At 42.4% G+C, this 27,944-nt stretch overlaps 1 protein-coding gene across 2 annotated transcripts; it reads right to left on the bottom strand.

The window, feature by feature from the left end:
• Positions 1-936: 936 nt before the first annotated feature.
• Positions 937-23,709, bottom strand: LOC114703942 (vomeronasal type-2 receptor 26-like). 2 transcript variants are annotated; one of them, XM_037202098.1, is made up of 6 exons: positions 22,935-23,709; positions 19,147-19,438; positions 12,889-13,686; positions 10,525-10,764; positions 5,553-5,676; positions 937-2,894 (listed from the first exon to the last, which is right to left on the bottom strand). In XM_037202098.1, exons 1-6 carry the CDS (start codon positions 23,141-23,143, stop codon positions 1,918-1,920), a joined length of 2,640 nt encoding a protein of 879 aa, XP_037057993.1. In that variant the 5' UTR covers positions 23,144-23,709; the 3' UTR covers positions 937-1,917. The 2 variants fall into 2 exon arrangements, with proteins under 2 accessions (XP_037057993.1, XP_037057994.1); XM_037202099.1 differs by having other exon boundaries at positions 10,555-10,764.
• Between the last annotated feature and the right edge of the window lie 4,235 nt (positions 23,710-27,944).

Here is a 27,944-nt window from a genome sequence, read left to right as displayed (position 1 = left end):
ACTGGAGAGCACCAACTCTACAAATTGTCCTCTGACTCCACATGCAAGCCATGGTGCACACGCGCCCACCCACACCCACACACACACACACACACACACACACACAGAGAGAGAGAGAGAGAGAGAGAGAGAGAGAGAGAGAGAGAGTTTATCCATACAAAAACAATATATTCAGATAAGAAAACAAATTCTAAACTCTGTTACTCCAACAGATAAGTATAATTTTCTAACACAACCATAATTCCCATATTGAAGCCTAAAAGAGAACCAAAACAATAACTAAGGACCTTAGCAAGTAAAGGCAGCCTGATGACCCCATTAAATCTACAGGTCCTACACGATTAGAGACAAGAACTGACTTCTCAAACTTATCCTCTGACCTCTGCATAGTGCTTTGGCACTGCATGTCCAAAAACATAGACAGGAAACGCACACACCAATCTATCAATCAAGAAATGAATAAAATTAAAAACCAGCAATACTCCAGTTCACTGATATTTCAGCCTATACTTACTTAGCTTCCACTTTTAATAGTTTGATCTTTTCTTAAAATTCACAATATAATGGAAGTTCACACTCTGTAATTGACAGATAATTCTTTTTTAACACCAGCTTTATTGAGATATAATTCTTATAGTATACAATTGTCCATTTACATTATGCAACCTTCCAGGTGTGGGAGCACACTCAGGATGCTGAAGCTACAAGTTTGTTGATGTGGAAAGAGCCTGTCCCAAATAAATAAATAAACAAAGATGACAATTTAGTGGTCTTTAGCTTATTGGTGGAGTCTAACAATAATTATCAAGTCATTTTTTTTAATTAAGCATGGGGTTCAGTATGAGCACATGAGTACAGGTGCACACAGACACCAGGGTGTTGGATCCCCTGGAGCTGGAATTACAGGTGGCTGTGAGCTGCCTGATGTGGGTTCTGGAAACCAAACTTGGTCCTCTGGAGGAGGAGTGAGTGCTTATCTAAACTACCGAACCACCTCTACAGCCCAAACAAACAAACTTCAGACCTTCATCACGCCAGAAAGAAATACTGCACCTTTAGTCTACACTCCTCACCTCCAATATACCTCCACAAACATCAAGAAAACACTATTCTAATACAGATCTTTCTGGGTTTGCTTGTTCATAGATTCAAATATTAAAAAATATTATGTTCTTTATCTAGCTTGCTTAACTCAGAGTAACATTCTTCTTGTCAAATAATGCCTTAGTGATGAGTAAGCCATGCCAAACACTCATTAATCACAAACATTTAGATTGTATGCACTTTCACTACATAAAAAATGCTTCTCTGAAGATTCATTTATTGTCTTGGCAGACATCTTTTCATTTCTCATAGATATATATTTAAGACTGAGATTAATAAATCACATGGTAAGTCTGTGCAGGAAGTGCCAATGAAAGGTTCAATCCCCACTAGTGATGATCTCAAAACAAAAAAGAGATCCATGATCAGCCTGTCAATTCCTCACACCCTCAGCAACACTTGAGGTCATTATCACTTCATCACCCTTTTTACATTATTTCATATGGGGGATTGTGTGTGCTTCAGTTGGCAAGAGGAGGTCACAGAACAAATCAGTGATGTCACCTCTCTCCTTCAATCATCTGGGTCCTGAGGATCAAACTCAAGTTCTCACACTGTGTGACAAGTGTTTTTACACACTGAGACATCTTGTCAGTTTCCCTTTACAAATGTTCTTAATAGAGATAAACGTTAGCAGGACATATGGAGATAGAATGGTGAATACCATCTGTGTGTTCACTATGCAACCAATAGTCAAGAGTGTTTTGTTTTGAGTGTACCACGTTTATCTTCATCTGTCTTTTAAACATCTTTGACACACAGAAAAACAATAAGCCAAGATCACATGATTGGTCTTTGGGACTTCACCAAGGACTAGGTCATAAAGGTTTGTGAGGTGGATCTGGGGACACACCTTCTCTGGAGCATCTCACTCTGCCTCTCCTGCTGTGCCCGGTGGCCTTGCCTTAGCCAGGCAGCAGTGTTTCTCCCTGGTTTCAGCAAGATGATGTAGCACTTGGGGATGAAGATGCCACCCAGAAGGCCAGCAGTGGAGGCCAGGATGGAGAAGATCTCTACAGCCACAGTGGACTTGCCCCGGGCACTGTGGTACAGGGGCAGGAAGGCTATCCAGACACTGCAGAAGAGCAGCATGCTGAAGGTCAGGAACTTAGTCTCATTGAAGACATCTGGCAGGCCCCTGGCCAGAAAGGCCACAGAAAAGGTACCCACTGCCAATAATCCCAAGTAGCCCAGCACACAGAAGAAGATGGTGCCAGAACCCTCCTGGCACTGGATGACAATGTGCTGGGGCTCCGAGACCATATCCCTGTCTGGGAATGGTGGGGAGGTGGCCAGCCAGACCCCACAAAGCACAACCTGCATGAAGGAAGCAATGAGAACCACTGAGGTGGAAGCCCCAGGGCTCAGGCATACCCGGATCCTGTCCCCTGGCCTGGTGACCCTGAAGGCCAGGACCACTGTGAGAGTCTTGGCCAGAACAGAGGACACAGCCACCGTGAACACCACAGCAAAGGTGGTCTGACGGAGGAGGCATGTCGAGACACTGGGTCGCCCAAGGAACAGCAAGGCACACAGGGCACAGAGGCAAAGAGAGAGCAGGAGTAAGTAGCTGAGACTTCTGTTGTTCGCCCTGACCACAGGGCTGTCTCTGTACTTCAGGAACACTCCCAGAACCAGGACAGCCAGACCAGCCAGGAAGAGTGCCACCAAAGCCAGCATGAATCCCAGAGGTTCCTCAAAGGCCAGGAAGATCTCTGTCCTGGGCAGGCAACAGTCTCTCATGTGGCTCGAGTACTGCTCCTTGGGGCACAGAAGACAGCTCTTCATGTCTATGGGAGACACACAGACAACATTTCTGCAACACTAAATGAACTACGCCAGCTCTGAAGGAAGGTGTCCCAAGCACTAACTGCTCTTACAGCCTTTCCATCAAGTCATGTATTTATGATTTATTCCTAGTGACCAGGGCTGGAATGGCTGATAATAGAGGCAGAGACACAAAGGAAAAACCTGCACAGTCTGTATCTCTTTTATGTGAGGAGTTTTGTTTCTATCTTCAAACAGTGTCTCATGTAACTCAGGTTGGCCTTGAACTTGTTGAGTAGCAGAGGATGATCTTCATCTCCTAAGCCTCATTCCACATCCCCTCAAGTGCTGTGATTATAGGCCTGTACCACTATACTAATTTGTGTGAGTTTGTGTATGTGTCGGTTTGAGTGTGCACACATATATGTAAGTGGATGCACATACTTGTCAAGATCAGACATTACCATCAGATATTATTGCTCAACCACTTCCCCTTCCTTATTTTTCTAATCAAACTTATTTTTTTATTGTTTGTGTGTATGTTTGCATGGGATCAGACATGCCAAGGTGTGCAAGTGGAGGTCAGTACAACTGTCAGGAATTTGGAGCTCACCTTCTTCCATGTGGGTCCCAGGTACTGAACTTACGCTGTCAGGGTTGATAGTGAATACTTTAACTAATGAACCATTTCAACAGACTCTGCAGCTCATTGTTTTGTAATTCCTTATTTTATTTTACTTGTAGACTGTTTTGTCTATACCTATGTATGGAAATCATGTGCCTGCCTTGTGCCTGCAGAACTCAGAATTTGCCATCAGTTCTCCTGAATCTGGAGGTACAGGTGGTTGTGAACCACCATGGGGGTGTTCCTAACCATTGAGGCACCTCTTCAGGCCCATTTTTACCTTAGGTTTTAAGACAGGATCTCTCACTGAAGCTGGCCATCACTGAGTTGACTATACTGGCAGACCAAAATCCCCAAAGTTCCTCCTGTCTCTGCCTCCTGAGTGCTGAGATTAGAGGAATGTGCCACTACAACCTGTCTCTTGTGTGGCGCTCACGTGGGGCAAATTCCAAAGGCATGGATGGCTCCCACCCTCTCCCCAGCTGGCAGGTACCTAAACCCGCCTGCACAGTTCCATATAACCAGGGAACGCCTACAGGGTTCCATTCCCAAAAAAAGGAGCAGCTAGTCCAGTCTCAGTTCCCTAGCTTAGCCCTGGCTCCCACTCCCCACCATCTGGATTCCTGCCTGCAGCTGCAGTCAGCCAAGGTCTCCAGCAGGCCCTGCTTTGGAGCTGTACCAACACCACCTCCTGGCTAAAAAGTCCTACTACACCCCCAGAACCACGGAAAGGTAAAGCAGTGTCTTATTTCAAGTAAAAGTACTTGATAATTTTGTATTTTAAAATTGACTAACAAATTTTGAGTAATTCTTGTAATATGGCCAACAACATTACCTCACAAGAATTTCAAAACCTTTTTGCCTGTATGATGAATAACATTCTCCTGGAAATATACGACCTTCCTCAAGCATATTTGGCCTGTACCATTTTGACATTCTTCATAATAATTCACACAGTGTTCAAACACTGCTTTAATAATAAAAACAAAGGTGAGTCATTATTGGGACTGATACAGGCTTTAAAAGATAACAATGAGGCTTACAAAAAAAGAATCTCCTTCTAGAATCTACTTTCAAAGACAACAATAAAGGCTTACAGAAAAAGATTCTCTTTCTGGAATCTACTTTAAAAGATAACAATAAAGGCTTACAAAAAAAGAACCTCTTTCTGGAATCTACTTTCAAAGATAATGAAGGCTTACAAAAAAAGATTCTCTTTCTGGAATCTGCTTTCAAAGATAACAATAAAGGCTTACAGAAAAAGATTCTCTTTCTAAAATCTGCTTTCAAAGATATTCTCCAGCAACTCTTGTATGAATTTTTAATGGTTCACTTCTTTCCAATAGTATCAGTAACTAGTCAAATTAAAAAGGTTTAACACTGAGCTGTGCCGGGAAAATTCATTTCTTCAAGTCCTGTCTCTAAGCAACTAAAAATGGGACATACTTTGTGAAAAGCAAACTGGAGGTGATGTAATAAAGATTAAATAGTGTCCCCAGGGTAGAATTCACCCCTAATTGCAACAAGGCTACTATCCTGATGAGAAGAGGGAATTGGGGCTGGGTGTGGCTGCAATGGTTTTAATCTTTGCACTAGAGGGGCAGAGGCACATAGATTTCTATCAGTTTGGGGACAGACTGGTCAACATATGGAGTGACAAACCAGTCAGGTGGACTGGGATAGATTGGGAGGCGTAGCATTGTTGGATGAGGGTTGTCAATGGGGCTGACCTTTGAAAGTTCAAACTCCCACACCAGGACATGCTCCACCTCTCTGCTAGCCTTGTTCCTGTAGATCAGAAGGTAAGATCTCAGCTACAGCTGAAGTGCCATACATACCCCCTAACCTAATGCCATGCTTCCTGCCATGATGGTCATTGACTTATGCTTTGATACTGTGGGTAAGCCCCCAATTAAATGCTTTTCTTTTAGAACCTGCTTTAATCATGGGGTCTCTTCACAGCAGTGCAACAGGAACAAAGACAATGGACAAATACAGGAGGCTCACAGTGCTCTCTTGACCCCCCTCTCCAGATTCCAGCTCCACATGCCCTTACCTCTTTGGTCTGCAAACTGTCCCTCAGGGCAGGGACTGCAATCAAAACAGCAGTGGGGGGCTCCCAGCCTGGGCACTTGGCTGAACCCTGGAAGGCAGCTTTCACTGCAGACAGAGCTGGGCACCTAGTAACAGTGAGCACAGTGTCACCAGGGACTCTCCAGGAATACAGATGCTTGACCTCAGCCTGAGAACCAGAACAGAAGAGTTGCTTCACAGAACACTAGATGAGATAGATGCCTGTCAGAAAAACATGTCTATCCCATCAGATGCCAGATTGGAGAAGTAACATTGAATGTAATAGAGGAAGGGCTACATCTGCCTTGCTTGGCTAAGGGATTCAAAAACCTAGCTAAACAGTTTAATGTGTTATCTTTCCATTCTCTCTGGGACTCCTAAATCAACAATTGAAGATAAAGGGGTAGAAGAGAAGGCTCGGTGGTTAAAAGTGCAGGTTGCTCTTTCAGAAGAGCAGGGTTCAATATCAGGCACCCATGAAACAGTTCACACTGTAACTCCAGTTCTAGAGGATCCAATGTCCTCTTCTGGACTGAACAGACACCAGGCACACATAACAGTACACAAAAATACATGCAGGGAAACATCCATATATGCAAAAAAATCTTTGAAAAGGATTTTAAGTATTGTCAGCCATTACAAAAACCCACAGCCTGGACATGATTTCCTTGATGTTTGTGGCTTTCAGTTTCATTCTCTGAAACTCTCCACAGCCTTGGAGCTGCGTGATGCACTCCATGTCTAACTCAGAAGACATGATGGTCTCTCTTACTATTCTCCATCTACCTCTGTGAAGCTGTTAAGACTTACAGTTTGACTGCACTGCTATTTCTCACTTAAATTCTAATAATAAAGTATCATCCAGCTTCAATAAGAAAAAAATTTAAGTACTGACTCCCTCAACACACACACACACACACACAAACACACAATCATTTTCACACCACAATTGATCATCCTCTCCTTTACCTTGGACCTTCCAAGGATGACTCAGTTTTTCTTTAGCAGAGCTCTACTTCCAGGCAAGGATTATGAAGATGGAAGTGTGGCATGCTGACATCACTGCCACAACAGAAGACAGCAGAAAACCCTCCCATGATCAAGTCCATTGAAAGGTTCTTCGAAGAAGTCCTTGGAACACATAGCATGTGTCATTCATGCTAGAGATTTCAAAGAAACCTAACAAAGGGAATCTCATTCTCATGCGGAAAGCCTTAAGGCCACCATGGACTGGAGATGCCAGCAGAACAACGTTAGATAAAGTTGTAGAGGAGAGAACTCTATGTACACTGGTAATAGGCAGCTGAGGCATTTCTATGCACCAGACTCCACACATAGACATAACTATCTCAACACTGCTTCTAATTGTGATAGTAAATGTCAGGGCTTGACCTCAAATGTTTCCCAAAGTCGTGGACCACTGGTTACCTGACAGTGGATATTTAAAGAATGATTATTGGATCTTGATGTCTGTGGTGGTTTGAATGTAATTGGCCTCCATAAGCTCATAGGGAGTGGCACTATCAGGAGATGTCACTTTTTGGAGTAGTTGTGGCCTTGTTGGAGGAAGTGTGTCATTACATGGGTGGGTCTAGGGGTATTATAGATGCTCAGACCATGCCCAGTGACCCAGTTCACTTCCTGTTGCCAGTAGGTCAAGATATAGAACTTTCAGCACCTTCTCCAGCATCATGTCTGCATACAAGCCACAATGATGCACCAAGATAGTAATGGATTAAACCTCTGAAAATGTAAGCCACCCCAATTAAATGTTTTTCCTTTATAAAAGATGTCATGGTCATGGTGTCTCTTCACAGCAATAGAATGCCTAATAAGATGGAAGTTGATTCCTGGGACTGGGGTATTGAAGTGATAGGCCTGATCATGTTATTGTTTGAATAAATATGGACCATAGAACAATGGATTAGAAAATCAGAAAAGCAGTAGAAAGATTTAAGTGCTGCTTAATGGGCCATCTAGTAGGAGCATAGAAGACTGAGGTGCTGAGTATGATTAGATGAATTGTGGGTCTGGCTCAAAAAGTTTCAGAAGAGAAGAATACTAATGTGTGGCCTAGAGATTGTTCTTGTGATATTTAGGTGAAGAATGTGGTTGCTTTTTGCTCTTGTCCAAAGAGTCTGCCTGAGGCTAAAGTGAAAAGTTTTGGATTAATTCCATTGGCAGAAGAAATTTCAAAATAACCTAATATAGAGTGTGTCGTGTGGTTGTTAGTGTTAACTCTAAGAAAGATTTATAATGAAAAGGAACAAGCTAAGCAAGGAAAAACATGAATGTAAAGTTTGAGGAGAAAAGGAACACCAGAACCTGGAATGGAGCTAAGTCCTGTGTTCAAGCTGATAAACAGATTAAGAAATGGAATAAAGGGATTGGTGACCACAGGGCAAGATCCTTCTCAGCTAAATTTCCAACTTGTAAAAAGGAATTAGAGAGAAGCTTAAAGTCAGATATGGTGGTGCAAACCTTTAGTCCCAGAGCTCAGAAGGCAGATGCAGGTGGATCTCCGACTTTGAGGCCAGCCTAGTCTACAGATCCAGTTTCAGGACAGTCTAGGTTAGGCAGTGAAGGAAACCATCAAAAACAAAAAGCTGATAAAGATGTAATTGAATGAGAGGGCCATGTTCCAGTCCCAAAAGCAACAGAACTTGGCAGTCTGGCTACATGGTTCTGGCTCTTAGGCTAGAAGAAAAGGGTTATGGAAATTGCCTCTGAGAGTCTGGAAAGCTGCTGAGGCAAGGCATGTGTCCTGGGAATCTCTAAATGGAGGCCTAGAGAGGCCATTGCATGAAGCTTTGAAGGTAAGGCCTGAACTGCCTTGAAGACCCCAAGATGTTGGAAATGCCAGAGCCGTGGGACACCTGCTGGGGAGAGCTACTAACAGGGAGTGGAACCAGCAAAAGAATGAGAAATGTGATGCAGTTAACATAGATGAAAGAGTTGGAGCTCTGAGGATCGTATTAACAACTGACATAAATATGCAGAGTTTAGAGTTTTCCCACCTGGTCATCTGTCCTGCTTTGGTCCACTATTTCCTCCCTTTATACATTTGGAGCAATAATGTACATCCTGTGCCATTATATGTTGGAAGAGTATGATCTGTTTTTTTACTTTGGTTTTTTTTTTTTTTTTTTTTTTTTTTTTTTTTGGTTTTTTGGAGACAGGGTTTCTCTGTGTAGCTTTGCGCCTTTCCTGGGACTCACTTGGTAGTCCAGGCTGGCCTCGAACTCACAGAGATCCGCCTGGCTCTGCCTCCCGAGTGCTGGGATTAAAGGCGTGCGCCACCACCGCCCGGCTACTTTGATTTTATAGGGGATTATAGTTAAGAGACTGCATGAATCCAAAAGAGACTTTGAACTTTGGACATTTAAAAATTGTTTCAACTATGATAGACAGTGAGAACTTTGGAAATTGGACTCAAAACACTTGCATTATGATAATTTTACAAGCATTAAGGGTTAGGGAGTAAAATTTGGTGGTCTGAACATAATATGCCTCTATAAGCTCATAGGAAGTGACACTATTAGGAGATGTGGCTTTGTTGGAGTAGGTGTGGCCTTTTTGGAGGAAGTGTGACACTAGAGATGGACTTTAAGGTCTCATCTATGCTCAAGCCACACCCAGTGACCCAGTTCACTTCCTGTTGCCTAAGGTCAAGATACAGGACTCTTGGCTCCTTCTCTATCACCAATTCTGCCTGCATGCCACGATGTCCCATAAGGATGATAATGGACCAAATAAACCTGGGAAAATGTAAGCCACCTCATTAAATGCTTTTACTTAATTAGAGATACCGTGGTCATGATGTCTCCTCACAGCAATAGAAACCCTAAGCAAGACAATGCCTCTGACATAATCAATGGATTAATCTGCAGTGGATTAATAATTTGACTATTCTATGCATTGGAAATAGAACATGGGACCTAGTTAGAATTAGTGGGACACTGGGGCTATGCACTGGTAAGATGTAACTTATTTACCTATCGAATCTATCTGGCTCCCTACGTTCCCTACCTGTGCCCCATGAACTGAGCAACCTCTTCCACCACACATGCCTGCTGCCATGCATGACATACTGCCTCAACCACACACACACACAAAGAAGTGGATACATCTGAAAGTGAATCTCTCAAACCAGGAGACAATTAAAATGTTTCCTCACTTCAAATTGTGTCTCAGGTATTTGTCAGAGTGGATGAAAAAATATTAACACAACAAGTACACTGAGTGTCTGTTGAGTCCACTTTCCAGATGGACCATGGGAAGGTGTTTAAATTAATGTGTCACTATCTTCCTCTTCTCAGAGCAGGTCCTGAACAGAGACACTGGAAATACTTCCAAGGGAGCACCAGCTGCAGATTCTCATTCTATTTGTAGGTCTTTTATTTTCTACCCAATCCTATTTTTATGTGTGTTTATGGCATAAACATGTGTACATGCAATTGTACATCTATGTGGGATCATGTTCATGTATGGACAAGTACATGTGCAGGCCCAAGGTTAAAGTTGGGAATCATCCTCAACTGCTTTTCCACTATGCTCATTAAGGCAGAGGCTCAAAGTAAAACCCAGACTTCACTGATATGGCTCGTCTTACTAGCTAGTTAGCTTTGTACATCTCCTTGTCTCCACCTTCCAAGACTGAAATTGCAGGTGGCCACACTGCCCACTCATCACCTACAAGTGTTCTGGAGATCCAAAGTCTGGTTCTTGTACTTGCATACAAAATACTTTAACCACTGAGCCATCTCCCGATTCCAGGTTTGTATTTTCATTTTTGATTGTGAATCAAGTACATCCAGAGAAAGATCTCTTAGGAGGTAAACAACATAGCCAGCTATCCCTGACTGGCCCAATCTAGGGCTACATCTACTTCATGCACAAATGGAGATGAGGAATCCTGGACTTGGATTTTCCCTCTGATTTTAACAGACTTGGACAAGAGTCATCTCTGCATTCAGGCAACTCACGTGAAGATCCTCCATCAAATGGAACTTCATTTTGCTCCCCAAAGAGACTTGAGGGTCTATCATGCCTATATGGACCAAGTGAAATACACCCTCAGGGGTCTTCTGTCCTTGGAGTATGTCAAATTTTGTCACCAAATCTCCATTAGCATCAAATATTATTTCACTTCCATCAGGAGTCTTGAAGTGCACCTTCCTGAGGGCTTGGAGCAGCTGAAAACAGAAGGGAGATATTATGCACCAGCAGGGGCAGGTCTGGAGTCTTGTCCAAACTTGTCACCTCTGCAATGATACCGAGTCACTTCAACCACTGTCTGGTACCATTGTGCATGAAGAAGATCAAGGACATTTGCTATTTTCAGGGACTCACAAATATGTTTTAGCTTTAATGAAGTAATAATACATAATATTTTAATCAAGATAATTTTTAAACCTAGTACAGTGTGTTTGTGTATGTATGTCATGTGCGCATGCACATACGTGTGTATACAGCTAACTCATATTGAGTAATCCAGAGAACAACTCTCAGGAATGTTCTCTCCTGCTATCTTGTGGGACTCAGGAATCGAATTTACGCTTGTGGACTAGTGCCACTATCCACTGATCCACCTCAGCAACCCTAAAAATAAACCCAAAAGAATGACAATGTGGTTCCTGCTCCAGGGTCTCATTTGGCTATGCACTACTGTCCTCAGTCTTCCCATCACACTCAGTAGACTCCAAATCCAAGCAGGTCTTCCACAGACTTCCCCAGCCCACCTAGACCACCCATTCACTCCAACCAGTCTCCCATTATTCATCAGTCCCGCTCATGTTGCTCTTCTATTTGCTCCATTCTAGGGTCCTGACACATGCTAACCCTGCCATCTGCAATGCTCGCACTTCTGCCCATGGTGAGACTTCTCACCCTCTTGTCTGGAACTCAGATATTTCCATACAAAGACAGCTTTTCTAGCCTTTCACTTCCCTTCACCTGCTCCTCACTCAACCTACCTAATATCTTCATCACAGAGTACACACAGACATTTCAACACTCACGTATTTTAATTTTGTGGCAGAATCTCGTTTTGTAGTCCATGTTGGCCTCAATATCCTGTGTGCTAGGAGGCCAGGGTTAAAAGCCCATGCCTGTCATGGGCCTCCAAGCCTGGCTCCTGTAAATTTTAATCTGTCACTCACAGCCAAAATGCCAACAACTATCACTCTCCTTCTGGTTTACAACCATATGTATCTTCACCAGGCACACAGAAGAAACTCGAGTCATCTGAGTTTCGGTAATGAAAACATACCCCCTCCTTGGCTATGATTCTCACTGTTTACCTCATCAGTGAGCAACATGTCTCCCAGAGGTCCTCTTACCAATCATGACCTTGGCTACCCTGAGTGGCTAAAAGGAGATAAACAGATGGATGGATGGATGGATGGATGGATGGATGGATGGATGGATGGATGGAAGGATGGAAGGAAGGATGGAATGATGGATGAATAGACAGTCAGACAAACATAAGACAGATTGACAGACATATAAAGACTCAGGGTGAAATGACCAAAATAGATAGCTAAACATATGAAATTATCAATATTTCTAAAATAGAAAAATAAGTAAGGGAATAGGAGATGGCTCTGTGATTAAATTACAAGATATAAACACTTAAGGATCAGACTCCAAATCTGAACCCACATAAATGTCAGGCGGATGTGGGAGCCAATCTCTACTTACATTCGCATAAGGTTGAGACAGGAGATGCCCAGTACAACCTGTCTAACAAGACTAGCCATATCAACATGTTCTGGGTTTCAGTGAAAGACCCCATCACAAAGTAAGATAGAAGAGGATTGAAAGGTGATTCCTCATCATCCTCAGACCTTCCCACATGTTGTACATATGAGTGTGCTCCCCACCACATGTGTCTCCATGCCCACACACATGTGCCCACATACATGTACCATATACCAAAAAATGAAAAACAAATAAATGGCATTTGATATATATTTAAAATTCTGCTTTGAAGCATGGCTATACTAAAAGTCATCCACTGTTTACCAAAGCTTAAATTTGTGACACTAAACAATCTAATTACTGTTATGTGAAATATTAATTTTACTAGGCATCCTGTATGTGCTAAGTTATACAAGCCACAGGGCCAGGACTCATCTGAGATCACACACCTAGCATGGAATCCTTGTACATTGTTCCTTCTAAGATGTATCTCAGCTAAAATTATGAGGCATCCTTGCTGAGGCATGCAGTCAGCTTCACCTCTATAGCCTAGTTGGAACCAATGTCCTCTTCCCCAACCATCCCTGAATCACTCACTCAACACATGCCTCTCTCACCTGCCAGGGCTGGAAGTGCTGAGAGTCTGTAACTTTCCCATGCTGGTGCCCATGGGTTATCATGTCTTGCAGGGCATGAGCAATGCTGTAGACAGCTGTGTAAGCAGCATCAATTTTACTCACTTCTGCAAAAGGGTACTGCTTGTTTTTCAGACTCTCATTCCCTGAGCACAACTGGATAGCATCTGTCACTGTGCTGCTCTGGTGGGGCCATGTACAATCAAAGGTGAACTCCCAGAACTTCTTTATAAACATGTCTTCTGGGGTCTGGCTGGGCCGCAGATGAGCAAGGAACTCAGGGAAGCCAATTGCCCTGCTGCTGTGATACAGAAGGCCAAAGGTGCTGTGCAATACCTGGGTAATGCCTGGAATGTTTAGTGCCAGTGCCATGTGCAGAGTGCCCTTGCTGACCCAGACCTGGCCTGAGACAGGGACATCCAGTAAGCCATACAGGATGAGCATGAAATTAGAATTGCTTAGGAAAACCAGAACAACCCTGGCTGTGGATTTTTGCATCTTCTGGACGATCTCTTCAATCTTCCCCATGGACTCATGGGAAGGAACATGGAAAGTGAACTCAATGCACACACCAGCTGTGCTCAGCTCGTGAATGGCCAGAGAGCTGGCCTGCTGCCCAAAGTCATCATCATGGGCCAGAATGATCACCCAGGACCACTGAAAGTGAATTATCAGCAGGGTCACTGCAAGGGAGGATATGAGGTCACTAGTCAGTGTCCGCAGGAAAGATGGGAACTGGATCTTGTCACTGAGAATGGGTAGTGAGGATGAGTAACTGATCTGTCAAGGAAGAGCCAAAATAGAAGAGTATATTAGATCTGGGCTTAGGCGTGGGCTGATGATCTGGTTTAAATGTGGGAAGGAGAGGATGGAGACATGACTCAGTAGTTAAGAGCCCTGGTTGTTCTTTCAGAGGACCCATGTTCAATTCCCAACACACACCTCAGGGTGCTCACATTTGCCTCTAACTCCAGCTCCAGGAAATCTGATACCCTCTTCTGGCTTCCTCCTGCATCTGTAGCATAGACTCACACAGACATATACACACACATAAGAGTGTACTGAATTTTAAAACTTAAATAATTTCCAGGGAAGGACTTGAGCATCCTGATTTGAGAATTGTGCCGGTTCTATAAGCAGCTGTGTGACCCTCACTGGCTGATCATCCCTGACACAGCCCTGTGGCTTCTGCAATGAAGCCCAAAATCATAGCTTTACCTCCTCTGCTCTCAGCATCTGTCCCTCACCTGCCCCCTAATATTTCATTCTTGCACCTCAGCTTGGATTGTCCTGACTCTCTGCTCTGCACACAGCTGTTAAGTTGTTCTTTTGATATTTCATGGGGGGGGGGGTTGGGGGTTGGGATAATACATCAGTAAAGGTCCAAAGACACATTGTGGGAACTCTACTTCTATCACGTGGGTCCTAGAGGTCCAATCTCAAGTCACATGGCTTGGCTAGCAGCTTTACCCCATCAGCCATCTCACTGTCACTGATATGAAACAATCAATTCCTGGTAGGAACCAACCTGCAAGAATAACAATCAGCTCTTATCACACCACCATTGTGAGATTTTCCAGTTTTCAGACAAATAGGAGTCTGGTTTGACATGTTGTCAAGGAAGAGATGGTACCATGTTCTCAAAAGAGAGAGTTCTTGGAGATGTGACAAGTGGGGAACCTGTGTCTGTGTTTTTTTGAGGGGCTCAGAATGTGGCTGCTCAGCCTCAGAGTATGAGTGCAAACCCTTCTCCTGCCTCTACAAGATCTGTAAAAGTTTTATTGTCTTAACACAGAAGCCCTAGCATCTTGTTGGTTCATATGGAGGGATAAGGCTGACTCAATCTCATACAGGTGGTCCTGCCAGGCTCTCCAATAAAATAGAAGATATCCAGTTCAGTTTGATTACAGACAATGATCATTTTTATAAGCTTATCCAATTACACATTATTAACTAATGACAAATTATAGTTTAATGGAAATATTGGGATAAAATTTGACTATAAATAATTCATTGTTTCCTTGATATTAAAGTTTTTATTATTTTCCAAGCATGAATGTTTTGATTATATGTATGATTATGCACCACATGAGTGTCTGGTGCCCTTGGAGAACAGAAGGAGTCCAATTGCTGGAAATGGAACTACAGGTGACTGTGAGTCCCCATGTGGGTGCTGGGAATTGAATTTGGATCCACTAGAAGAACAGCCAGTGAGTACTCTTAACCTCTGAACTATCTCTCCAGTTCCTGAAATTCAAATTTAACTAATTCTTATCGGGCAGCTCAACAAGTTCGAAAACCAGATGTTTTTGAGGTATGTTCAATATATCAAGTTTCTGTTCTAGTCATGATAGTGCATAGCACTTAGGAATTAGAGGAAAAAGGGAACGAGAGCTCCAGAGCAGCCAGAGTTACATGGAGAGTTGCTGTCTTCACACATCACACACACACCACCACCACCACCACCACCACCACCACCACCAATAACACTAGTGAGTTTTCTGTTGTGCATGTCATCATACCCAGAGTAAGAAATGAAGTTTCTAATCATTAAAATATCCCTAAATGAGATGGGATGGAGAGATGCCTCAGTGGTTAAAAGCACTGTTTTCAAAAATCATAAGGATAGGAGCTCGGATCCCAGTACCCACATAACAAGTTTGATGTCCCTCTCATGGCTGTAACCTCAGCTCCAAGAAGGGTGCACATAGGAGGCTAGAGGGAACTCACTTGCTTCAAGCCTAGCCAAGGAAACATGGGCCCTAGGTTAAGGGAGAGATTCTGCCTCAAAGTGATAGGTGGAGAGTGATGAGGTAGGCCACCAGATGACCTCTAATGGCCTCCACACCTATGCAGAGCTTCATACACTTGCACACACACAAACAGGCACGCACCCATGCACACACACAGTCATGCATGCACATAGATGTAGAGAGAAGGAGAGACAGAAAGAAAGAGACAGAGAGAGAGAGGCATACACTCATGGACATACACATACATGTATTATGCTATAATTTCAAAGAAATAATCCTGCCTTACAGCGGGGCATGGTGAAACACACCTGTAATGTAACATTTGGGAGGCTGGGGCATGAGAATGTTATCTGCAATTTCAAGGCCAGCCTGTTCTACAAAGTGAGTTCTAAGCCAGCTAGGTCTTCAGGGTAAGAATCTGTGTCTCAAGAAACAAAATTACAAACTTTACAGAAACCTCAAGTTCAGAAGCACTTTAGTGAGAATCTACCCAAAAGTGGTGATAGATAAGTCCTTGGATAAAATTCTGTGGATTACACCATTCAGTTTCAAGGGACAGGGGAAAGTCCATCTCAAAAAAAATTAACAAATGTGAGACATTCAAAGAGACTGGAATTTACTCAAATTTAGAGACTTCATAGCAAAAAGCAAATAATTTAAATCAGAATCTTCACACAATGTGTATGTTAATGTGAAGTGTGAATATATATACATTTGTATATATACATATATGTGTGTATATACATATATATACATTGAGAAGGGGTCTCAACTAGCCAAGGCTAGCCTCAATCTCACTATATAGCTAAGGATAACATGGCACACTGGATCCTCCTGTTCCACCTCCTGACTGCTATATTACAAAAACACTACAGTTTAGAACCAGGGCCTTGTGTGTGCTAGGCAATTGCTCTAGCAACAGAGCCACATCCCAGTTCTTGAAGTGACTATTATGGTTTGAATCTGAGATGTTACCAGAAGGTTCACATGTGGGGACTTGGTTTCCGGTAGATGGGCTTCTAGGAAGTGACTGAATCCTGAGGGCTCTGACCTGATCAATGGTTAGTCCTTTAATGGAGTCATAGTGGTGGCATTTTATAGAACCCATGGAAAGTAGGTGGGTGGATCCAGATCTCTGGGGCTGTGTCCAGGTGGATGTAGTGTGTCTCCCACACCCTATGTCTCTGCTTCCTGACCACTGGGGTGTCCGTCCCACTACACACTTCTGCCATGAAGCTCTGGATTACCACAGGCCTAGAAACAATGGCATCAGATCACAAAAGTGTGAAACTTCAGAAACTAAGCCAGAATAAATCTTTCCTCTGTTAAGCTGTTTCTCTCAGGTATGTCTGTCTCAGCAAGGAAAAGATAATTAACATTTTAGTGGTTGATTAAATAGTTCAACAGAATTGCCATTTGACCCAGCAATTTTATCTACATTCCTATGATAACCAAAATTATATGGACAGAAAAAATCCTATGCTCAAATATTCATAGAAACAACACGCATGAGGGCCCCAAAGAGGAACCAGCTCTAGTAGTGATTGCTCATTGGTGTGAGAGAAATATCTGACAAAAAGCAATTTTAATGAGGAAGGGTAGTTTTAGGCTCATGGTTTGAAAAACTACAATCAATTAATTGTGACATTTGTAAAAAAAAAAAAAAAAAAAAAAAAAAAAAAAAAAAAAAAAAGTACAATCCATGTGGCCGTGTACACACGGCAGCAGATGGCGCCATAGAGGTAGATGTGGACCTGGGAATCCTCATTCTTCATGGAACAGGAAGCAAAAAACACACAGGAAGTGGGACCATAGTATTAAACCCTAAGGCCCATCCATGTGCACTGTCCAGGCTACTCAAGGTTACATAACCTTCTAATACAGGCCCACAGCTGGGGGTGAGGGCTAAGTCTTCAAACACATGAGCGTATTTCATAATCAAAGGTATATGAACTGATACATGGATAAGCAAAACATGGCCTTTGTATACAAATGATTATAATTATTAATAGGGAAAGAAATGCTGGCTCTTGCTACAACATGGATGAACTTTGAACATATGCTCAGTGAAAGAGGCCAGGCCAGATAGCTGCTGAGAGTGTGATTCAGTCATGTGAAAAGACCAAAAAGGTCAAATCCACAGAGACAGAAAGGAGAAGAGGTTGTGTCTGGGTAGGAATGATGGGATGTGGTACTAATTGGTTTGAAGGGGATAGCTCTTTGCAGGAAGATGAAAACATTCTTAAATCAATTGTGATAATCACACTAAGATAAAAGCATTGAATTGTTCACCTTAAATGGAGAAATTATCCTCAAGTCACCTCTTAAACCTATGAACTGAAGAGATGATTGTCATATATGGCCAACCTTGTGGGAATGACACTGATGGCTGGGTTACCGGGAACATCCAGGTTACCGGGAACATCCAGGGGGTAGATGGGAGCAAGTGGCATGAGCCCAATTGCCTAGACTCAACTCCCAGCTCTAGTACCTACAGCCAGGAGAGCTTACTCTTAAGTTGTGCTTTTGGCTTTGTTGGTTGGTTTGTTTTCTCTGTGGACTGGGAAGATGTCTCTGCAGGTAAAGGTGTTTGACACCAAGCCTGGAAACCTGAGTTTAATCCCCAGAACCAACATACTAGAAGAAAGAAACTGACTCTCAAAAGTTGTCTTCTGACAAAAGATGAGCACAATGGCACTGGTGTTGGGTACAAACAAACACACACACACACACACACACACACACACACACATACACACACACACATAATATTAGTAATAATAATGAGAATGAGAAACTCTGTAGAGATGGTACACTAGCTAACAGTAGCTACATACTACTCTTTCAGAGGATCTGGGTTCAATTCTCAGAATCCTCATGGCATCTAAAAACCATCTCTCATTCCAATTCTAGGAAATCCAATGCCCTCTTCTGATTTCTATGGGCACCAGGCACACATGTAATACGTATGCATACATAAAGGCAAATACATATAAAATTAAATAAGTAAATCTTTAAAGACATTTTTTAAAAAGATTGTCTAAGTGTCCTCATCAATGAGAGGGACAATAATTCTCTCCAACATATGTACAGGAGAACCACAGTAGAGCTGCTCACTACTTGACCATGATCATCATTTTCACTATGCCTCCTTCCCAGTACTGAGATGTCAGAAGTGAAGCACCGCACTGGTTCATGTGGTGCTGAGGATAGAACCCAGGGCTTCCTCCATGCCAGGCAAACACTGTCCACAGGGCTACATCGCCAGCATCTCTTCATTGACTTCTTTTTTTTTCTTTTTTGAGATAAGGTCTCACCTTACAAGGCTCTAGCTGGCTGGAAATTTGCTAGGTAGACAAAGCTGGGCTCGAACTCACAGAGATCCTCCTGCCTCTGCCTCCTGAGTGCTGGAATTAAAGCCGTGGGCCACTACATTATTAAGGGATTGCACAACATTCATGAAGAAAGGAGACTTTCAGCAACTCACCTGAGGAAACTTGTAGAGGCCCAGAAGTCTAGCCATGGAGACAGACAGGGATGACCTCGTGTCCCCAACCAAGGCAGCCTGAGGAGAGCCATTCAGGCATGTGTAGTTGGGGATGGGCTCATCCTGCCTCGTGAGAAAGCTCATTGTCTCATGGAGGGCTCCATGCACTGAGTCCCCAGAGTTTCGAACAGAGAAGCCCAGTGTCACATTGGGCAACAAGTAAGCACTCCTATTAATCTCCTCGATGGCAAAGACGAAACTCTGGGCCACCCGATAGCCCCAGTTGGAAACTCTGAGGGAAAGAGAAGCCCACATTCATCACTCATGATGAGGTAAATGGAACAAGAATAAACACAGTGACTCAAGGGATACATGAAAAACCTACACCTCCACAAATACTTGTACACAGATGTGCAGAGGAGCACATTTCAGAATACATAAAGAGAAGCCAGAGGGACTGTGGAGACAATAATCAGAGGGGTAGTTTCAGAAGACAGGGGGGATAAGTGAAGATGTATTAAATAATCTGGTGTGGTAGAACACTTTTTAATCCCAGCACTCAGGAGACAGAGGCAGGTGGATCTTCCTGAGTTAGAGGCCAGCATGGATTACATAGACAGACTCAGGCACCAAACCTACATACAGAAACTCTCTGTCATGAAAACAAAGTAAAAACCTATTGCATTGTATGGCTGGTTACAATCAATAGAAACTAATATCTATTTCAGAAGTATTGAACCCAAGAGCCAGAAGACATGGAGAAGAGATGTGAAATGCTGTCTTTAGAACATGACTCAGACATTGCAGACCTGTGAGCCTGTCAGCAGACAATCATGCACTGGAAAATTCCTTGTGTGGCCCTACTCTTCCCTGCTGAACTATTGTCAACTAATGTATTTGGGGGAGAAGAGACTCATTGTCTTCAGTCATGTACCCAATAGGTGAACCTACAAACTCCAAGGACAGTTCCAAATCTGCAACCACACAGATAGCCCTGGTTAAAATCACTGGGTCACAGCCCAGTGGTTGTGGCACATGCCTTTAATCCCAGAACTAGAGAAAAAGAGGCAGGCGAAACTTTGTGGGTTCAAGACAGCTGGGTCTACAAAATGAGTTCTTGAATAGCCAGGGCTACAAAGAGAAATCTTGTCTAGAAAAAAACAAAAAAGAAGAAAAAGAAAAAAAGAAAAAAATCAATGGCTAATGAAACAAAAAGCCATGAATGTGGGTAAGGAACCTGTGTAGAGGAGGAAGGAAAGGCAGGTGTGAAAGGAAGGTAAGAAAGGCTGGGGATGAGAATTAAACAAAATGCACATTATAAAAATATCAAAGGAATAAAGAAAAATGTAATAAAATTTTGAAACATATACATGCAAGGAACACTAAACAAACTCAACAGGTCACATTAATGTATTTATATATTTGTTTGCATATTTATGCAACAAAATAAGTAAAGAATAAAAGACCATGAATTAGAGCAGGAGAGGCACATAGGAGGTGTTGAAAGGAGAAAAGTGAGCTATATGTGTGCATACACAAATATGGGGCTGTTCAGATAAAGATTCTGCATAGCCCTGGCTGGCCTGGAAATCAGAGATCCACCTGCCTCTGACTCTTGAGTGCTGGGATTAAAGGAAAATGCTGCCACATCCTGTTGATTTGGTGTATTTTTTTCTAAATGCTAATGTTGAGAGTAGATTTTTTTTTGTTTTGATGCAGAGTCTCCACACCACCCAGTCTGAACTCACACTCACTATTTAGCCAAAAATGACCCCAATCATCTTCTGTATATGTGTGTGCATGCATGTACAAGACAGAAGACTTCTAGCATTGTCTTCAAGCATGGTGTGTGTGTGTGTGTGTGTGTGTGTGTGTGTGTGTGTGTGTGTGTGTGTCAGAGTTAGTATGTGTGTGCATGGGTGTATCCTCATTGAGGGTAAAGGCGATGGGATGTCAGAGTATCTTTCACAACTGCTTCTCCACCTTTAAAAAACATTATTCTGTGTGCATGTGTGTATATGATGTGTCTGCAGACCAAAACATGCTACAACACACAGAGGTCAGGAAACAACTTTTGAGTCAATTCTCTCCTTCCACCTTTATGTGGGTTTCAGAGAGGGATCAGGTCATCCATAAAGCTTGCATGCCAAGCACTTTACCCCATAAGGCACCTCAAGGGCCCCTCTTCACCTTATTTTGTGAGACAAGTTATATCACTGAACCTGAACCTCATCCAATCAGATAGGCTGGCCAGCCAATAACCTTTGGAATCTGCCTGCCTCACTGTTCCTAACCAGGATTACAGATGCTCAACATGCTAGGCTTTCATGTGGGTGCTGGGAATCCAAACTCAGGTCTTCAGGCTTGCACATGGGGACAGGTCACCAACACAGGAATTTCCCCAGACCCTAAGACCTTCACTTACAGATTCTCCTGTCTCCAATTCCCACATTAGATTTTAAATGTTCACATCATGAAAACATAAGTATGCAGTGTGATGGGTTTGTTGATGAGTTAATGAAATATTCTATATTGTAAATGTTCATTAAAATACATCTTTGTACCCAATACATGCATACAATTACTACTCATTTTATTAAAAAAGAAAAACAACAACAACATGGGATCCAGGTATGATGGCACACATTTGTGATTCCAGCAATCAGCTTGTGGAGGAAAGAAGATATCGAGTTCTAGGCTAGCATCATCTACACAGTAAGACCTTCTCTCGAAAAAGAAAAAAATCACTCAAGGACAAGCCATGTGGCCACTGTGTTGGCCCATGCTTGTAATCCTGAGTGTGAGGGCTAGTCTGAACTGCACAGGGAGTCCCGACTAGTCAGAGCACAGAGTAGTTTACTGTCTCAAAAAAAGCAATATAAATGATTATTAATGTGAAAAATCAGTAGTGAAAGCCTCTTGCATTTGTAGCTGATTACAAAATGATGGTAGTTACTTTAGAAAACTCTCTTAACAACTCTTCTTGACTCAGGTCTCATTATATACCCCAATCTTGCCGTAACTAATAATGTTCCTGTCTCAGCTTCCTGAGGGCTAGGAGTGCAGCCATATGCCCTATGCTCAGTCATTGCTGCAATGAAAAACCAATAAAGCTAAACACAAACATTTAAAAACCAAATAATATTCCAAATACTTGTTTGAGAACTATAGCATGCAACAGTATCTTGAGAAAGCTGGGACAAAAATATCCAAAAGTGGGACTGTGGATATGGCTCAGTTCATAAGTTTGATCTCCAGCACATCATGAACTGAGTTGGTAATATGGTCCAATCATCTGAGCATTCAGAAGGTGGAGGCAGGAGGATCAAAACTTCAAGGTTATCTTCAAGAACCTAGTGAATTGGAGGCTTATGAGTCATAGAAAAAAATAACAAGCAAAAGGAATATAGTACAGAGGAATCAGGGAGGCTGATAAATAATGAAAATCTATTATTTACACACAAAACCCATTCAACAAACACACCTACCTAGATACCACTTTAAGAACCGAGTATATACAAAAGAATCAAGAATCACCCCTGGCTTTTGGAGCACATACATTAAAGACAGTACAGGAACAGCCTACATTTCAGTCTGGTACAAACAAGAAAGATAGACAGACAGACGTGATGTAAAAGGAGAAAAACAGAACTACTGCATGTATACAAAGAGAAAAGTGGTGGCCATCTATCTCAGATTATGAGAATCAACCCTTATCAAAGACTTCACACAAGCTTATAAAGCTGCTTCTGGATTTCAGAGAATCCTGTCCCACATCCAGCACTTACCCTGAAGCCACAAGTCCAGATGGTGGGGCAGTGAATTCAGACAGGTTACCAATAGAGAGGTCAAAGATGGAGAAGCTGCCCCCCACTATTACATCTCCAGGACGATCAAAGCGAGGCCTCTGACTCGGCAACAGCCAGGCTCTTGGTGCAGAAAAGGCAGACCCAGAGTGAGAGCCAAAGAGAACAGGAAGGAGAGTACACAGCCACATGCCTGCTGGGGGCCAGACAGTCAGTGACAGGACAGCCCCACATGGGGCAGTGGCTAGCAGTGAAGGGGGCTTTTATCTGGGAGACTGCCCTTGATCAAGGACCTCAGGCTAAAACCCACTGGGAGCCTGGGCTTTCAGGCTGTGGGGAGAATATTGATCATGATGTGGTGAAGGTGGGTGGCCACTAAATCCCAGAGCCATGAAAAGTTTTATCCCCTTCTCCTGAGGCTTCATGGTCTCTCTGCATCCAAGGTCACAGCTCTGGGCATCATCTGCAGACTACAGGAAGGGCGACAACAGGTCTGACTCCTCCTGGGGGACTTGTGAGTGCAGGACCAGCTGTGCTCAGGGCACTGTTCTGTAGAGAGACCAGGTAGGTACAAGAAGCAAATACCCAAGTAGCTAAAATGGAATATTTCTTCCACACTTTATGTTCTGGGTGATCTTTGTTGTTCCTTAAGAAATTTTTTCAGTGGTTTATCATGGAATTTGGACATACAACCAATCAGTAGAAAACAATAAAAATCCATGTTTTTGTAGAGTCATGAGAAATCCTCCCAAATGACTGAGTCTTTCTTCTATCATTTGAAAACAGATCCCAAAGCTGCCAGGATGGTTTTCAGGTAAAAATCACTTGATACACAAACCTGATGACCAGTGTGTGATACTAAGAACCGACAAAGATGTAGGAGAGGACCAACTCTACAAAGTTATCCTCTGACTCCACACACAAGCCATGGCGCGTGCGCGCACACACACACACACACACACACACACACACACACACACACACACAAAACACACACACACACAATTTATACATACAAAAAAGATATACTCAGGTAAGAAGACAAATTCTAAACTCTGTTACTCCAACAGATGAGTATAATTTTCTAACATAATCATAATTCCCACACTGAAGCCTAAAATGGAGCCAAATCGTTAGCTCAGCGCCTTAGCAAGTAAAGGCAGCCTGACGACCCTCATTAAATGTACAGGTCGTAGGTGATGAGAGAAAAGAACTGACTTCTCAAACTTATCCTCTGACCTCCACATAGTGCTTTAGCACTGCATTCCAAAAACATAGATGGGAACATGCACACAAAACTCTATCAATCAATAGATGTATAAAATTAAAAACAGATAAATAAAAAACAGCAAAACTCCAGTTCACTGATATTTCAGCCTATGCTTATTGAACTTTCACTTTCAATAGTTTGTTATTTTTTTAAAAAACAGGATATAATGGAAGTTCACACTCAGTAACTGATAGATAATTCTTTATTAATACAAGCTTGATTGAGACATAATTCACATACTGTACAGTTCATCCATTTACATTATGCAACTTTATTTTATTTTTTCATTTTTTATTGAGAAATTTTTTATTCATTCCACATACCAACGACAGATCCTCCCTCATCTCTCCTCCCACTCCCTCTCAGCTGTCCCTACCAGCACACCCTACAGATACTCATCTGAAAAGGTATGGCCTCCCATTGGGAGTCTAGTACATTCAACATTCAACTGAGGCAGGTCCAAGCCTCTCCTCCTGCATCAAAGCTGTGCAAGGTGTCCTATCATAGGCAATTGGCTCCAAACAGCCAGTTCATGCACCAGGGATAGATCCTATTCCCACTGTCAGGGGCCCCTTAAACAGACCAAGCTACACAACTGTCTGGCCAATGCAGTGAGCCCAGTCCAGTCCCATGCAGACTCCACAGCTGTCAGTCCAAAGTTCACAAGTTCCCAATAGTTTGGTTCACTTGTATTTGTAAGTCTCCCCCATCATGGTCTTGATGCACCTTGTTCACAGAATCCCTCATCTCTTTCTCAGACTGGAATTCTGACCTTGGCCTGGTGGTTGGCCATGGCTCTCTGCATCTGTTTCCATCAGTTACTGGATGAAGGCTCTATGATGACAGAGTATCTACCAATCTAATCACCTGGCTAGGCCAGGTCAGGCACCCCCTCCACCACTGCTAGTAGTCTAAGCTGGTGTCATCCCTGTGGATTCCTGGGGATTTCAATAGCAGAAGGTTTCTCCTATAACAGTTATGGATCCCTCTATCAAGAAATCTCCTTCATTGCTCTCACACTCTGCCCATGTCCCAGCTAGACAATCCCATTCCCTCATGCTCACATCCACCACCTCCTACACTCCATTGCTCCCCTCACCCACAGTTTACTCAGGAGATCTCATCTATTTCCCAATCCTAGGGAGTTCTATGTGTCCCACTTACGGTCCTCGTTGTTACCTAGCTTCTCTGGAGGTGTGGGTTATAGGCTGGTTATCCTTTGCTTTACTTCTAGTATCCACTTATAAGTGAGTACATGCCATATTTGTCTTTCTGAGTCAGGGTTACCTCACTCAGGATGATATTTTCTTGTTCCATCCATTTGCCTGCAAATTTCATGATGACACAGTATTTTATTGCTGAGTCGCACTCCATTGTGTAAATGTACCACATTTTCTTTATCCGTTCTTTGGTTGAGGAGCATCTAGGTTCTGGCTACTTCAAATATTACTGCTATGAACATACTTGACCAAGTGTCCTTGTGGTATGATGGAGCATTCCTTGGGTATATACCCAAGAGTGGTATCATTTGGGTCTTGAGGTAGATTGAGTCCCAATTGCCTGAGAAACCACCATACTAATTTCCAAAGTGGCTGTACAAGTTTGCACTCCCACCAACAATGGAGGAGTGTTCCCCTTGCTCCACATCCTCTCCAACATAAGCTGTCATCAGTGTTTTTGTTCTTAGCCATTCTGACAGGTGTAAGATGGTATCTCAGAGTCTTTTGATTACAGTTCCCTGATGACTAAGGATGTTGAGCAATTCCTTAAATGTCTTTCAGCCATTTGACATTCTTCTGTTGAGAATTCTGTTCAGTTCTGCAGCCCATTTTTTAATTGGATTGTTTGTTATTTTGATGTCTAGTTTCTAGAGTTGTTTATATATTTTGGAGATCAGCTCTCTATCAGATGTGGGATTGGTGAAGATCTTTTCCCATTCCATAGGCTGTCATTTTGTCTTATTGACCATGTCTTTTGCCTTATAGAAGCTTCTCAGTTTCAGAAGTTCCCATTGTTGTTCTCAGTGTCTGTGCTACTGGTGTTATATTTAGGAAGTGGTCTCCTGTGCCAATGCCTTCAAGGCTACATCCCACTTTCTCTTCTGTCGGGTTCAGTGTAACTGAATTTATATTGAGGTCTTTGATCCACTTGGACTTAAGTTTTTTGCATGCTGATATATGCAGATCTATTTGCAATCTTCTACACGTTGACATCCAGTTATGTCAGCATCATTTGTTGAAGATGCTTTCTTTTTCTATTGTACAGTTTTGGCTTCTTTGTTGAAAATCAGGTGTTCATAGGTATGCGGATTAATATCAGGGTATTCAATTAGATTCCTTTGGTCCACATGTCGATTTTTATGCCAATACCAAGCTGTTTTTATTACTATAGCTCTATAGTAGAGCTTAAGGTCAGGGATGATGATGCCTCCAGAGGTGGCTTTATTGTTCATTGTTTATTTTGGATATCCTGGGTTTTTTGTTTTTCATATGAACTTGAGTAGTGTTATTTCAAGGTCTGTGAAGAATTGTGTTGGTATTTTGATGGGGATTGCCCTGAATCTGTAGGTTGCTTTTTGTAAGATTGTCATTTTTGTTATGTTGATTCTACCTTTCCATGAGCATGGGAGAACTTTCCATTTTCTGATATCTTCTTCCAGTTCTATCTTCAAAGACTTAAAGTTCTTATCATAGAGGCCTTTCACTTGCTTAGTTAGAGTTACTCCAAGGTATTTGATATTATTTGTGGCTATTGTAAAGGGCGATGTTTCTCTAATTTCTTTCTCAGCCCATTTATCATTTGTATATAGGAGGGTTACTAATTTTTTTTAGTTAATCTTGTATCCTACCACATTGCTCAAGGTGTTTATCGGGTGTAGGAGTGCCCTGGTAGAATTTTGGGGACACTTATGTATACTATCATATCATCTGCAAATAGGGAAAGTTTGACTTATTCCTTTCCAATCTGTATCCCTTTGATCTCCTTTTGCTGTCTTATTACTCTACCTAGAACTTTGAGTACTATATTGAATAGATATGAGGAGAGTGAAGAGCCTTGAATTGTTCCTGATTTTAGTGGAATTGCTTTCAGTTGCTCTCCATTCAATTTGATGTTGGTTGTTGGGTTGCTGTAAATAGCCTTTTTTATGTTTAGGTATGTTCCTTATATTCCTGATCTCTCCAAGATCTTTACCATGAAGGGGTGTTGTATTTTGTCAAAGGCTTTTTCAGCAACTTATAAGATGATCATATGGAGTTTTTTTCTTTCAGTTTGTTTATACAGAGTATTACACTGACAGTTTTCATATGTTGAGCCCTCCATACATCTCTGGGATAAAGCCTACTTGATCTCTTCTTAGACATCAGGAAATAATGGAAATTCACACTCTGTAATTGATGGGTAATTCTTTTTTAAAACAAACTTTATTGAGACATAATTCACATAGAGTACAATTCATCCATTTACATTTACTTTATGCAACTATCCAGGTGTGGGAATACATCTAAAATCCCAACACTCAGGACGCTGAAGCAGGAGGATTGCTACAAGTTTGAAGCCAGCCTGGTTGATGTGGAAAAGCCTGTGCCAAATGAGTAAATAAAAGGAGATGACAATTTAGTGGTGTTTAGCTTAATGGTGGACTCTTACAACCATTACCAAGTCATTTTTTAATTAATGACTTGTGAGCTGCCTGACATGGGTTCTGGCAACCAAACTGGATC

This window comes from Peromyscus leucopus, chromosome 1 (assembly GCF_004664715.2).
Source record: "Peromyscus leucopus breed LL Stock chromosome 1, UCI_PerLeu_2.1, whole genome shotgun sequence".
Taxonomy (NCBI): Eukaryota; Metazoa; Chordata; class Mammalia; order Rodentia; family Cricetidae; genus Peromyscus; species Peromyscus leucopus.
The sequence above is the reverse complement of the archived record's forward strand: the minus strand, read 5'-3'. Positions and strand labels throughout refer to the sequence as shown.